General features: G+C 42.0%; 1 protein-coding gene across 1 annotated transcript in view; it reads left to right on the forward strand.

Annotated features, from left to right (window-relative positions):
• Window positions 1-14,686, forward strand: part of FRY (FRY microtubule binding protein) — a 261,267-nt gene that overhangs the window by 132,416 nt on the left and 114,165 nt on the right. The window contains exons 18-22 of the mRNA XM_084842986.1: window positions 142-397; window positions 7,942-8,124; window positions 11,028-11,114; window positions 12,020-12,279; window positions 13,188-13,377. Of these exons, the coding sequence (XP_084699112.1) occupies window positions 142-397; window positions 7,942-8,124; window positions 11,028-11,114; window positions 12,020-12,279; window positions 13,188-13,377 (976 nt within the window). The remainder of the gene's footprint in view (window positions 1-141; window positions 398-7,941; window positions 8,125-11,027; window positions 11,115-12,019; window positions 12,280-13,187; window positions 13,378-14,686) is intronic.

The raw sequence follows: 14,686 nt of genomic DNA on the forward strand, positions 1-14,686 counted from the left end.
GATCGAGAATAAATTTATGAATGTTGTGGGTCAGATTAATACTTGGCTAGGCTGGATGTGTGCTGATCACAAATAGGTACTTTGGTAATTTCTGACATGAAAGTTATTCATAACTTTTAGTTTCACTTTATTTTTACACAGGCTTTCTATCCATATGGATGACGAACTTCGGCACATTGCTCAAAATTCACTTCAGGGCCTGTTAGTTGATTTTGTGGACTGGAGAGAGGATGTGCTTTTTGGCTTCACAAACTTCCTGCTGCGTGAAGTGAATGATGTGCATCATAGTCTCTTGGACACATCCTTAAAATTATTGTTACAATTGCTTACACAGTGGAAACTTATAATTCACACGCCCGGAAAAGCCAGCGAACAGATAAAAGGCAGGTCTTCAGAGGTAAGATTCCAAATGTACATATAACAATTCAGAATAATTAACTAACTTTCCCTGTACATTGCTGAGTTTTTTAATTCGAGATTCATTTGTTCAGTTTGCACTGTTACCTTTTAATCTTGTTAATTGTTTCTGCTATTTATTTATTTTTAACATTTTTATAATTGTTTATTGAGCATTTTAATAGCGATTTTTAATAATTTAGCAAGTAAACCACTTAGAGGTTTTATTATATCAAGTGGTATACAAGTATTATTAATTAAAAAAATAAAAAAAATCTTTAAGTCAGTTCAGCCATCACAGCTGGAACAATATTATTCTATACCCTTAGAGGCTTCGACAAAGGTGAGATTTCAGGGAGATAATGTTCTAGGTTACCTAATTGTGTACAGACCAATAGAGGTAAAGCTTTTAGGTGGGTCAGTGGCAGATATACTCTGTCTTAGTTGTGCAACAAAGTGCAAATGTCTGCTCTAAGACTAAGGATGCAATCCTATGCATGTTTAGACAGAAAAAGTCCTACAGCTCCTAGCATTTTCCAGCGGGGGTGGGGGGTGGGGGGAATCTTCACGACAATGAAATGCACAGTGGAATATTACCCAGATTTTCATGGAATTGGCTTTGGTCCATCAGGGACACACAAAGCAAGATAAGCCAAGTGTACCATACCTTTAAAATATGGCTTTCAGGGGTCACACAGCACTTGAAAGAAACATTCTTCGGGGTGGGGCCGGGGGAGTAGAACTGAACATCATCAAACTTGCAGGGGCTGCTCAACCAATGAGAGATGCTTGTTTCCTGTCCCTGTCCAGGCTCCCCCCCCCCACTATTACATTATTATGAATAGAGAGCATCTAATTTTCCCCATGTGTGCAAATTTCCCTGAAGAAGCCAAAACCCCCAGTTCTTGAGTGCAGCCTCTGAAGGCTCCCCCTGAGAGCTTCCCCCTGCCCCAATTTCACCCCATTCCAGCATTCTGCCGTGGAGTTATTGCTTCCAAGTTTACCTTTCTCCTTCTCCCTGCTCACAATGAGAAGCTCCCATAAACGCGAAAGATCATTACTGTGGTAAAGCAGAGAAGTGACTTTGCATAACAACAGAGAAGTGACTTTACATCAGAGAAAATACAGAACGTCAAAGAAGCACAACATCACACTAGCAATTTAAGAGCGCACCAGAGAAATGAAAGAGTGCTTTAGGGCGAGTTACTAAAGTTAGCCTTTAACCTTTTCACTGCAGGGGAGCTAGCTTTATTTCTTACTTCTGAGTAAACATGCACAGAAGGGGAGGATATGTTAATGATTAAAAGCAGGCTAGCTAAGGTGAATGACTGTCCCCACTATTGTGATAATATGAGGGATCACTGCTGCGCTTCCATTGGGAAGTAGCCTGGGAACAACATGGCCTACATGTGCGACAAGTGCAAGTTGATCACGTTGTTGGAAGAATAGCAAGCTGAGGCTGAAGAGGAAAGTGCTGAGGTGAGGAAAAATGAAGTAGCGGATACTCCTTGGAAAAGGGTGACAGTTAAGAGCAGAAGAACTAGAAGCCACTCTACATCAGTGGAAGCAGTGGAGCTATGGAACCGTTTCTAGGTACTTGAGGATGAGACTGGAGGACAGCCTGCAGAGGAAGAATTAGAGGGGAACCCACATGAGAGCAAGCAAGAGGCTGAAGGTCAGTCAAGCAGAGGCAATGAAACCCAGGCCTACAACAACAAGAAGAGAAGAGTAGTAGTAGTGAGAGACTTCTTGCTGCATGGGATCGAAACCCAAGTATGTCACAAAGGCCCATGGACTTGCCAGGTATGCTGTCTCCCAGGAGGACGGATCAGAGATGTGACTGAAGGGTTGCCTACACTCATAAAGCCCACTGACAGGTATCCCTTTCATCTCATCCATGTGGGAACAAATGATACCGCCAAGCAGAGCTACGAAGAAATCACGTCAGACTTCGAAGCTTTGGGAAGGAAACTCAAGAACTTTGGGGCCAGATAGTTTTCTCATCCATCCTTCCAGTAGTTAGAACAGGGACAGAAAGGGAAAGAAAAATACTCCAGGTGAATGACTGGCTACGAAGGTGGTGCTGATGTGAGAGATTTGAATTCTGGGACCATGGGCCATACTCCCTAGAAGATGGACTGTTGGCAAGGGATGGGTTGCACCTCACAAAGGCTGGGAAGAATGCGTTTGGCCACAGCATGAAGAACTTCATCAGGAAGGCTTTAAACTGAATCCTACAGGGGAGGGAGATGTAAAGTTGGGGGTAACAGTGGATGAAGGCTCATGCACCACAATGGAGAGAACAGCTCTAATAGTGCCCAATAATAGTCTTCAGAAACATGTAGGAAGAAAGCCAGACTATAAAGCACATGGTCTTTGATGTCTATATATTAATACCCAGAGTATGGGAAACAAACAGAACAAACTTGAACTCTTAATACAGGAGGTAAATTATGACTTGTTAGGTGTAACTGAAACTTGGTGGGATAACTCCCATAACTGGAATTCAGCAATTGAAGGATATAACTTGTTCAAAAAGAACAGGAGGAACAGAAAGGGAGGTGGAGTTGCACTATATGTTAAAAATACATATCTCTGCACAGTTATACAGGAGGATGAGCTTGGTAGCCCCATCAAGACCATCTGGGTTAAAATAAATGGAGCAAAGAATAAAAGGAACATGGTGGTCGGAGTCTACTACCAGCCACCCAATCAAGGAGAAGACTAGGATGAAACTTTTGAAAAGCAAATTGCCAAAGTTTCAAGGAAGCATGATGTAGTAGTAATGGGGGATTTCAATTTCCCCAATATTTGTTGGGAGACAAATTCTGCAAAACATGACTCCTCCAAGAAATTCCTGACTTGTTGTTGTGGATAACTTCCTCCTACAGAAAGTAGAGGATGGAACTAGAGGATCGGCTATCCTTGACTTGATCCTAACCAACAGAGATGACTTAGTGGATAAAGTAGCAGTTATGGGAACTCTGGGGGAAAGTGACCATGTTATACCTGAGTTCCTGGTTCTAAAAGAAGCAAAAGCCGAGTGTAGCCAAACACGTACCCTGGATTTTAGGAAAGCCAATTTTAATAAACTCAGAACAATGATAAGTAAGGTCCCATGACAAGCGACTCTAATGAGAAAAGGAGTCCAAGATGGGTGAGAGTTTTTTAAAAAGGAAGTTCTAAAGGCACAGTTACAAACAATTCCAACAAGAAAAAAGGTGGAAGACAACAGAAGACGCTAATGTGGCTTCACAAAAAGCTTAGAGATGACCTGAAAACAAAAAAGGACACATATAGGAAGTGTGGCCAAGCTACAAAGGAAGAGTACAGGTAGGTAGCACAGAATTGCAGGGGTGGCTTCAGGAAGGCTAAACCTGAGAACGAGCTGAGGTTAGTGAGGGATGCTAAAAGCAGCAAAAAGGCTTTCTTCAGATATGTGCATTGTAAAAGACAAAGGAAAGAAATTTCAACTATTAAATAAGGATGACAAAATGATAACAGATGACAAAGAAAAGGCAGCAGTGCTCAATTCCCACTTTGGCTCAGTCGTCTCCCGAAAGAGGGTCTATGACCCCCCTGGCAAAGGAGAAGTACAGGCTGAAGGGGCAGGATTGCAGCTTGAGATGGATAGGCATATGGTCAAGGAACACCTGATTACCTTGAATGAGTTCAAATCTCCAGGGCCAGATGAACTGCATCCTAGAATAATAAAGGAACTGACAGAAGAACTTTCAGAACCACTGTCTATTATCTTTGAGAAATCATGGAGGATGGGGGAAGTGCCAGATGATTGGAGGATGGCTAATGTTGTCCCTATCTTCAAAAAGGGCAAAAATGAGGAACCTGGGAACTACAGAACAGTCTGACATCAATCCCTGGGAAAATTCTGGAGCGGATTATAAAGCGATCCATCTGTAAGCACCTTGAAAACAATGCAGTGATGACTCGAAGCCAACATGGGTTTGTCAAGAACAAATCCTGCCAGACTAATGTGATCTCATTCTTTGATCAGGTAATCTCCCTTGTGGACTATGGGAATGCTGTGGCCATAATATATCTCGACTCCAACAAAGCTTTCAACAAAGTGCCCCATGATATCCTGATGAGCAAACTAGCTCAAAGTGGGCTAGATGAAACAATGATCCGGTGGATCCATAGTTGGCTACAGAATCAGACTCAAAGAGATCAATGAGATCTTCTCAAACTGGGGAGAGGTAATGAGCGGGGTACGCCAAGGCTCAGTCTTGGTCCCAGTGTTCTTCAACATGTTTATTAATGACTTGGATGAGGAGGTGCAGGGAATGCTTATCAAATTTGCAGATGACACAAAATTGGGCAGGATAGCTAATACCCTGGAAGACAGAAACAAAATTCAAAGTGAACTTGATAGGCTGGATCGCTGGGCAGAAAACAGCAGAATGACATTTAATAGGGATAAATGCCAAAGTTCTGCACCTAGGAAAAAGAAGCCAAATGCAGTTACAAGATGGGGGATACGTGGCTCAACAACACTACAAGTGAGAAGGATCTTGGCATTGTTGTGATCACAAGCTGAATATGAGCCAACAACATGATGTGGTGGCAAAAAAGGCAAATGCTCTTTTGGGCTGCAGTAATAGAAGTATAGCTTCCAGATCACGTGAAGTTCTAGTTCCCCTCTACTCAGCACTGGTTAGGCTTCATCTGGAGTACTATGTCCAGTTCTGGGCACCACACTTTAAGAAGGATGCAGACAAACTGGAGAGGGTTCAGAGGAGGGCAGTGAAGATGATCGGAGGACTGGAAACTATGAGGAGAGACTGAAAGAACTGGGCATGTTTAGCCTTGAGAAGAGAAGACTGAGGGGAGATAGGATAGTGCTCTTCAAGTACTTGAAAGGTTGTCACAGAAAGGAAGGCCAGGATCTCTTCTCGATCATCCTAGAATGCAGGACACGGAATAATGGGCTCACGTTACAGGAAGCCAGATTCCGACTGAACATCAGGAAAAAATCCCTGATTGTTAGAGGAATATGACAACGGAACCAACTACCTAGGGAGGTAGTGGGCTTTCCCATACTGGAGGCATTCAAGATGAAGCTGGACAGCAACTTGTCTGGGATGCTTTGACCTGGATTCCTGCATTGAGCAGGCGGTTCGACTCGGTGGTCTTGTAGACCTCTTCCAACCCTACTATTCTATGATTCTATGAAACAAGAGAATGGGCATCCCACCCCCCTGACCATGTCACTGCCGGGTCACAGAAGTATTCCCAGGATTTAATGTGGGGCGGGTGGGGGGACACATGGCACACTGTGGTAAAACCGTCAGAGAGTCACTTTCAGTAAAAAACAAACAAAAAAAAAAGGTGGTAAAAGAAGTTTCAGAAAATGTGGCTTCCAAAAGGGAACCAGCTGGTTGGCAGTGGATTGGTGATGACGTCATCTGTCGCAAAGGAATTCAGACTGCTCTAACTTTGCACAAAATCACTCATGAAGACAAGCCCCATCCAGCTGGGGAATGCTGACTCTTTTGTGTGTAAACGTGCATAGGATTGCACCCTTAGAGCCCCATCTGTTATGTCAACAACACAATCCACAGTCTTCACATGTTCCCTGTGCTATAAGTAGAGAAACCTGTAGTTACAGGAGCCGCTGCATGCAGCTCAAGATTGTGACATAGGTATTTGGTGCTGTATCATAAAGTATATCTAATGGGAAAAACCGTTTAGTATATAAAACCGGTTAGTATCGCTTGCTTCCTATGTATTGTTCGCTCTAATTGTCTTTACAGTATACCTTTACAATTATCAGTGGAGCAGGGAAAGGCTCCTGGGTGGGTGTTGGTGGTGGTGTGCGGGGGGAGATGTAAAGGGGAAGAGCATATGCTTGGGGTTTCTGTAACTGTTTGAATAATGTTACCTCTGGAAGGGAGAGACTTGGTGTGGGATTGGGGGGAGATGTGTGTGGGACTTGTATCTCTGTATGAGTCACTGCTCTGGCTTTGCTTCCTTCCAATTAGCTTCTTCTGTAGTTAGCTAATTCTGCCCCATCCTGGCATTGGATGTGTCTGGATAATTCAACTGATGCAGAGGCACAACAGAATTACCTGCTGTGAGAGAAAGCATCCTGCTGCGTCGCTGCATGATTCACTATTCTGACCTGGCTTCCTTCCAAGCAGCTTCTGTTGGGGTGGGTTATTCGGCCCTTCCTGTATTGGATCATAGAATCATAGAATAGTAGGGTTGGAAGGGGCCTACAAGGCCATTGAGTCCAACCCCCTGCTCAGTGTAGGAATCCAAGTCAGATTTCAGGATGTGACTGGAATGTTCATAACTCCAAGTTAAGAGATGTAACAGATGAGGTCATCTGTTGAGACTCTGACCAGGTTCAGATGGTCAGCGAGGGGAAAAGAAGCCACTGTGTCTTCTTCCCCCGCCCCTGTGCGTTCTGCTCATGCACACGCCACTTGCCTAATTACATGCGACAGGCTATCGTTTTCAAACCTTGCGTGGCGTGCAGTGAGTGTGGCTTCTAAACCACCCCACAACCCCTACAACAAGCCATGGGTTTGCGGGTGGTTTAGAAGCCACCCCCACTACACACTACGCTGGCTTCGGATGATAACCCACACCACATCATGGCTAATTAGGCAAATGGTGGGTGCGCAAGCAGCACACACAGGAACGATGGAAGAAGCCATGGTGGCTTCTTTTCCCCCGCTGATGGTGCAAACCCAACCTCCATGTGAGCCATTGCTCTTGGCTGGCCACTTTCCAGTCAGAAGCGTGCCCACAACAGTGACTCATGCGGAAACACAGTGGGTTGGAATTCTTTGACAGTGATTTATATACTCTCACGGGCCAAAGTAAACATGAAGTGAAACATTACATACATCTTTTTTAAAACTATAAATAGGAGCTTCTGGAGGGGGCTGATCAGGGTTAGGACCACAGCAAGCAAGGGTTAGGGGGTTTAACCTTTTCTTCCCATGCCTGCTGAAAATCCCCCCCGCCCCTCGGCTGCTGTTTTGCATGGAAGAGAAGCTCATATTGGTACCAACAGGAGGTTCCATTTATGGGCTAATTACAGCTTGGGGGAAGGGGAATTTAGGGGGGTTTGTTGGATCTGTGGCATGGAATGAAAAGTTTAACCTCCCCGCCCCAGCATGCCACAGTCTCCGTCTTGATATACCCCTCAACAGCTCCTTTTTACTTGTAAAAAGATACATAGAATGCCAAGCCACGTATTTAACATCACATATAGTTTGACCCTGAAAATAATCCGTCAGGGGTTTAAGAGTGACACATACCTCCAATTTCATTTTGTAAAGAAGTTTGATTTAGCTTGGGAAACCTGTTGCAGCCTTTCAGTAGGTGACAGGCATAGAAGACTAGGGGTGGTTGTATATTTTACATAGTATCCTTATTTTTGTTTCATTTTTTTGCATTTCAAATTGCACATTCTTCTTCTTCTTTCTTTATTAGAATGTTGTGAACTGTTGGAGCCTAAGGGTCAGAGCAGGATGTATGATTGAATGAATAAATACATAAATTGTATTGCAGCTGATACCAAATGGATCCAGTCATAGGACACAGGCTGAGAGAAGTTCTTATTCCAGTGTTCTACATGCTGTTGAAGGTTTTGCACTAGTGTTACTCTGCAGTTTCCAGGTTGCCACACGTAAACTGGCAGTTTTGATTCTCAGAGAGATCCGTGCCTTATTTCATGCCCTGGGACAAGCAGAGGTATGGTCTTGCCTTCCTGTATCACAAATTCAGTTTTCCTAGATAATGTGTTTTTAAAATGAAATTTTATCATGACCACCTAAGCTTATGCTTTAAAAATGAAGATCTGGCTGCAGTTCTGTACATGCTTGCTTTGTAGCAAGTCCCCATTGAAGTCAGTGGGACTTGCTTTTCAGTAAACTACCATAGATCTGGCTTTTAGATTCTTTTAATTTTTACTTTTGTTTATGATGTAGGTATGAGAATTAATGGGTTGAGGGAGGCCCAAGCTAGACAATTAAAAACAAAAGAATAATAGCTGTGGGTGAGGGGACAGATTGGGACCATTGTGTTGGGGGAACAGGAAACCATTTTCCCTACATTATTTTCCTGATAATCCTCCTCCCCAAAAGCCATTATTTGCCTCATGGATGGATATCCGGAAATCATGTTTAGTTGGGCCCTAAATCTAAAATATTGACTGAATGTTTTATGGTTAGAGTTGTGACTCCTTTGATTTGTAGTCCCTTACCTGCGTTTATCCACTATATGTTAAAAATGATAATTGTGCAACCCATCATGATGCATTCTTTTCATTTATTTCAGTGGGGTTCCTTGAATTGGTTGTTTGGTGAGTTGCATTCCAGGTGGGCAAAATGAAGCCTCCTCCTAGATTAGCATATTTTGATGGCAGTGTCAAGTTTTCAGGCTTCTTGTTAGGCAGAATAAGGCAGTATGTAACTTGAAAACTTATAATAAATATACTCTCTGCTGGAAAACGTCTTTGCTGCTTCTCTGTCGTTGGGCCCTCTGTGTTAGCATTTCTTCCAATGCAGGAATATTATAAAATTGGTTCTTGGACTGAGCTGATTTCTTCTTTTTTATCCTTGTTGCTTGACAGTATTTATTTGTACTAAGATCAAATTGTCTGATACAATTTGTCCATCTAGATGGCAAGTTATATATCAGATTGAGTGAACTGCATTTTTTGTTGCACAATAGAGAATACTAATTCTTGTTTGTCAAGGACAAAAGCATGGAGAGTCTTTTTCCTGGTTAGTAGCCCCACTTTAATTGCTAAGTGCAGAACAAAATAAGTTGTGTTCATGCCTTTGGAATGTTTTAGTAAACAGCAAGCTAGATTTTCAGGCCATCAATAGAAGATGTCTTAAGTTGTATGGAATTTTCTAATGGGTACTTCTGTTCTGCAAACATTGGTGTAAATCCAACAATTAACTTCGTGTTGAGCTATAGTTGATGTTTTAACTTGCAAGCACATGAAATAAAATAGAAGTTCTTAGAAATCACATACATGGAGATAAGTAATGGAGATAAATATTCACACATACTGGCTGGGTTCACACAACATGACAACCCACACTCAAGGTTGAGTATGGGTTGAGTGTGGGTTGTTGTTGAACTGTGGGTTGTTGTGCTGTGTGAACCCAGCTGTGCTAACAAACCATGTGGTTAGCTGTGCTAACTACGAACAACCCACAAAGAGAACCCGTAGTTGCTTGTTGGGTTGTGAACTGTGGTTTGTTCGTGGTTAACAAACCATGGTTTGCTAGCACAGCTAGGTTCTATCATGGCCCAGGACTGACATCCCTCAGAAACTGAAGCCTCCAGTGACAGTGACACTGGGGAGGCATCTGAACCAGTTCCTGGTCTTTCTGAAGTGGGGCCCACTGCCTTTTGTCCATGTAACCCCCAGGAGGTGCCACTATCTTCTGAGCACGAGGACTGGACTTCAGACTCCTCTAGTGAACAGGGAGACCTTGGGGACCAGTTCCAAACTGTCCCCCTTCTCCAATCTTCATTCCCTAGGAGAAGCCAATGCATGGAGGAAGAGGCTGCTGGTCCTTTAGTAACCAGATGCAGCACCTGAAAGGGTGGAACTTTCAGACAGACTCTGGTCCCAGACTCTGCTGGAGGAATTTGTTAGTTCTCTAACACCAGCATTGCTGACTAAGGTCCTGAAACTTAACGCTAGTTCCAGACCTAACCCAGCCATCTTGACCACGCTGACCCTCCTCACCTGAACCATTGCTCAGGCTGGATGATGGATTTCCTGATGGAGAACGACAGGTTCACACAGCACGACAATCTGCAGTTTGATGACAACCTGCACTCAATCCATACTCAACCTCGAGTGTGGGTTGTTGTGTTGCGTGACCCAGTCACTTTGTCAGATGTAAATCTCATCATAGCTATAATATTTGAAACAAATCATTTTAATTGTATTGATAGATTAATCGTTGTGCTTATTATAAGGGGAGTACTCTGACAAGATCCGGAACTTGCTGTAGCATAATTATTGGGCTGTGCTACATATGAGATGTATGCTTATGCACCTTTTAATGTTCCGACCAAATAACGGGATGGTTCTGGGTGATTTTAGTTCTGATTGCACTGAGTAGGGAAAAGATAAACCTCCTTCCCAGAATGCTGTGTTCCCGGTAAGGATCCCCCCACCCACCCACATCTCTAATTATTAATGAAAGAAAAAAGGAAGACATAGGTACAGGCAATGCATTAAGTGTAACATTTGGCCCTAATTGCTCATTTTCCTGTGGTGTCATATAGACTGAACACCTGCCTGCAAGGGTTGGGTGTGCCTGGATTCATACATAGGCGTGTTGACCATCAATGATTTAACCTTATCCACTTGAATTGATTGACTCATATATGTTGTCGCTCCTTTCAGTATGAGTTTGTTCTTCTTTTAATTTCACCTTCCAAATGCTTCTCCCCTCTAGTCCTGTGTATGTGTTTATGTATCCATCAATGTCCATTTCATGCATCTGATGAAGTAGGCTGTAGCCTGCAAAAGCTATGCCACAATGAATGGGTTAATCTTCAGTGTGCCACAGGACTCTTTTGTTGTTGAATGTAATTAATTGATGTCACCTTCACATGTACAGGATGATGATAGGCCTATGATTGATGTCATGGACCAACTAAGTTCTTCTATTCTGGACAGTTTCATTCATGTGGCTGTTTCTGATTCAGTAAGTACCTTCTTGTTATTCCTGGCTTCTTGATCAATACACATGTGCTAAAGAAACAGAAACTATGCAGTGTTCAAAAACATTCAGGAATGCAGAGACAAAAGGTATATTCAAAAATATTTTCCATTGCTTCAGGCATTGAATTTTATTACTCAGTAGAGCACAGGTAATCTCTATAATCCACTGTTGCAATTCCAGTACTTTGGCTTGTAATTGTAGCTGTATTGATATTCTCAGTTTCTAGCTGAAACTCAGGTAATAACTAGTGACATAACATAATTATCAACCCCATCCCAAGATTTCCAGGCATTCAGATTCAGATGTATTGTACATTCAGGCTGACTCATTAATTTAATGGATAGCTCCAATCCCTGCATGTATTGGACCCTCTGGAGGAATAGCACTCCTACTTAAACAGTCATTGGATCAGGATGTATTGGCAGAATCTAGGAATGGGGCATGCAGTAAATTAGCCAAGTTAATTAGGGAAGAAACAAAAGATAAGCCTTAGTCTGATTTTGATCTATGCAGAATGAAGCATTCTGCATACATGTGCTGAAAAAATAGATTGCACTGAAAGAGAAATTTCTTCATGTAAGTAAGAAGCTTGTATGTCATTGTATTTTATGGTTTTATGTTTTGTTTTACTAACCTCCCAGATAGCTTCAAGTATAGAAATGTAATAAAATAAATGAATTAGATCCTGAATGTAGGATTAGTGGTTCAGCAAAAATACACTATAAGTTGTGTGTGTTTCATTTCCCCAAAGAGAGATTTGGAAGCAGACATCAAGCCTGGATGTCTGGAAGGGCAGCTTACGAAAAAAATACAGAAATGCATACCAACCTCTGAGATAATATGATGATGGTGGTGATTTCTTTTCTTTTTTAAATCTCTTTCCACAGACAGCATTACCATTAACACATAATGTGGATTTGCAGTGGCTGGTAGAATGGAACGCAGTCCTTGTTAATAGCCATTATGATGTAAAAAGCCCTTCCCATGTCTGGATATTTGCACAGTCAGTCAAAGATCCCTGGGTTCTCTGTCTTTTCAGTTTTCTTAGACAAGAGAATTTACCAAAGCATTGTCCTACAGCTCTTAGCTATGCTTGGCCTTACGCTTTTACAAGGCTACAGCTGGTCATGCCTTTGGTTGATCCAAAGTAAGTTCTACTATTATTTCATTACAGTTTGGTTCTCAAGCTTCTGTTACATAGTTAGATCCATTCTATAGGTTGTATCCATTGGGTTGTATCCAGTATTAGTCTAACCAGTGGATCTACTCTAAGTTGGACTAACTTTGGATACAACCCCTATGATCTCAGGTTTTAATAATAAATCTGATTATCCAGGAAAATATCAGAATTATATACTTTTGATATCAAAAATTATGGTTTGTGAGACAGCGCGGTCCAGTGTAAAGTGTTGGACTTGGGATACCAGCTTTAAAATCTTGGCTCAGCTATGGCTTCCATTGGTGGTACTGGGCAAAACTCTGTGTCTCAGCTTTAGCTCTTTATCTGTAAAATGATAATTGTGATGAACTCTTTCACAGATTTGCAATGAGAATTATACAAATTAAGTTGTGTAGCACTTCTTTACATTTTACTATAGAAACAATAACACTGAAGGCTCTCTTTTTGCTGTAGCCATAGTAAAGAACATTGGAAGCTGCATTATACTGAGTCATACCATTGACCCATCTAGCTCAGTATTGCCTTCGCTGATTGGCAGTGGCTCTCCAGGGTTTCAGACAGGGATCTTTCTTAAACCTACCTGGAGATGCTGGGGATTGAATGTAGGATCTTTTGCTTGCAAAGGATTCACTGCACAACTGACGTTCAACATTTTCCCCTTAAATAACTGAATTTAATTTTTTAGCTATATTGAATTTAATCAGCCCTCATATACTATTCCTGCTTCTGTTGTTATTAAACTATTATTACTGTCATTTATTTATTTATTTATTTATTTAAACAGCTATTGTGCCTCCACTTAGAAAATTATAAAACAAAATATTAGTAACTAATGTGTGAAACCAAAAAATGATTATTTTAAATAATATTTCCAGCAGTCCTGTGAATGCAAAGAAAACCAGTACAGCAAGCAGTGGAGACCATTATGTAACTTTGTGGAGAAACTATCTTATTCTCTGCTTTGGAGTAGCAAAACCAAGTATTATGAGTCCTGGGCATCTGCGTGTTTCAACTCCAGAGATCATGGCTACCACACCTGATGGTACTGTTAGTTATGATAACAAGGTAACGCCATATTTCATTAAAATCACTTTGCCAATGTAAGCAAATATAATCATAGATATTGTGTAATTATGGCACAATAATCAACCCTCCTCTTTTGATTTATTCATTTACTTACTGTATTTTAAAACCGCCCAATAGCCACAGTTCTCTGGGCAGTGTACAATACATTAAAAACATAAAATGCAAACATTAAAACTAAAAAGTAAGAACAGGCCAGAATAAAACCAAGATAAAACCAGCAGCAAACCCCCCCCACCTTCTCAGCACATAAAAAAAAGTTCATGTCATGCAATGTCACTTGTAATGGATTTATTGGAGATTCCAAGAAGAAGCTGCAAACTATGTACAAAGTATATGCATACCTACTATTTCCATAGGAAATAGTTCTGGGAAAGTTCTAGAGATATGGGAGAGCTGGATTTGAGATCCATTGCCACTTGGAGTTGGCAACATTGGCATGGATCAGAATAGGGAACCTAATTCTCAAAAATCACATCTAGCCATCTTGGGCGCATCCTCCCTACCCACTCACCCACCCCAGAATGAGTAGCCCATAGATGAGTTGTCATACTGTGGCAGCAGGCAACTGCACAGGCCCAAAACCTCAGTGGGTCAATTAAACCTAAATGAATAAGTATTACCTAGGTCAGGGGTGGCATTTCCTTTTGATTGACAGTGATACCGATATTTCTTCTGTTACGTTCAAATCTCACATTCTGGTTAAAGTCTCTTCTAAAACGTTTAGAGGCCAATTTTGCCTTGTAGAGATTACTCTAGTATTCCCAGAGGTATTACCAACTTAGTTGTGCTACTTTGGACATGCTTTTATTCCCGTATCAAAGTCACAGAGACTCTCTGCCAAGATGCCTTTTTTGGCTAGGAGTAAAAATGGGAAGTATGTTAATCTGTTTATACACACATACCATTCATGTGACAAATGGAGATTTGTCCTGGTTGTTTCTGGTGCAACTCTAAAATGCTCCACTGCTCAGGATAGGTATATAACAAAGCCTTACACCCTTTGCAGTCTCACAGTCATCTTATGCCTCAGCAGAAAGAGGCAGGCTTTTCCTATAGCAGGTACTTCTTTTGATTCCACAACCCTCTTGTCAGGGTGGACACTGAGCCCATAGAATCCCAGAGTAGTTCTGATTCGGAGGAAGAGCAGTCACTCCTGGGAGAGGAGCGCGCCCCTTTTTCCCAGGGCCCGCAGCTGACAGAGATTCCTCCCACCAACATTCCTAGATTAGAAAGCAGTCCAGGGAGTGATCCAGCACAGATATGGGTGGATGCGCGGCGCAGACGCAGA

The sequence above is a fragment of the Heloderma suspectum genome, chromosome 3 (genome assembly GCF_057233095.1).
Source record: "Heloderma suspectum isolate Gila_16-S chromosome 3, 16-S_ref, whole genome shotgun sequence".
Lineage (NCBI taxonomy): Eukaryota > Metazoa > Chordata > Lepidosauria > Squamata > Helodermatidae > Heloderma > Heloderma suspectum.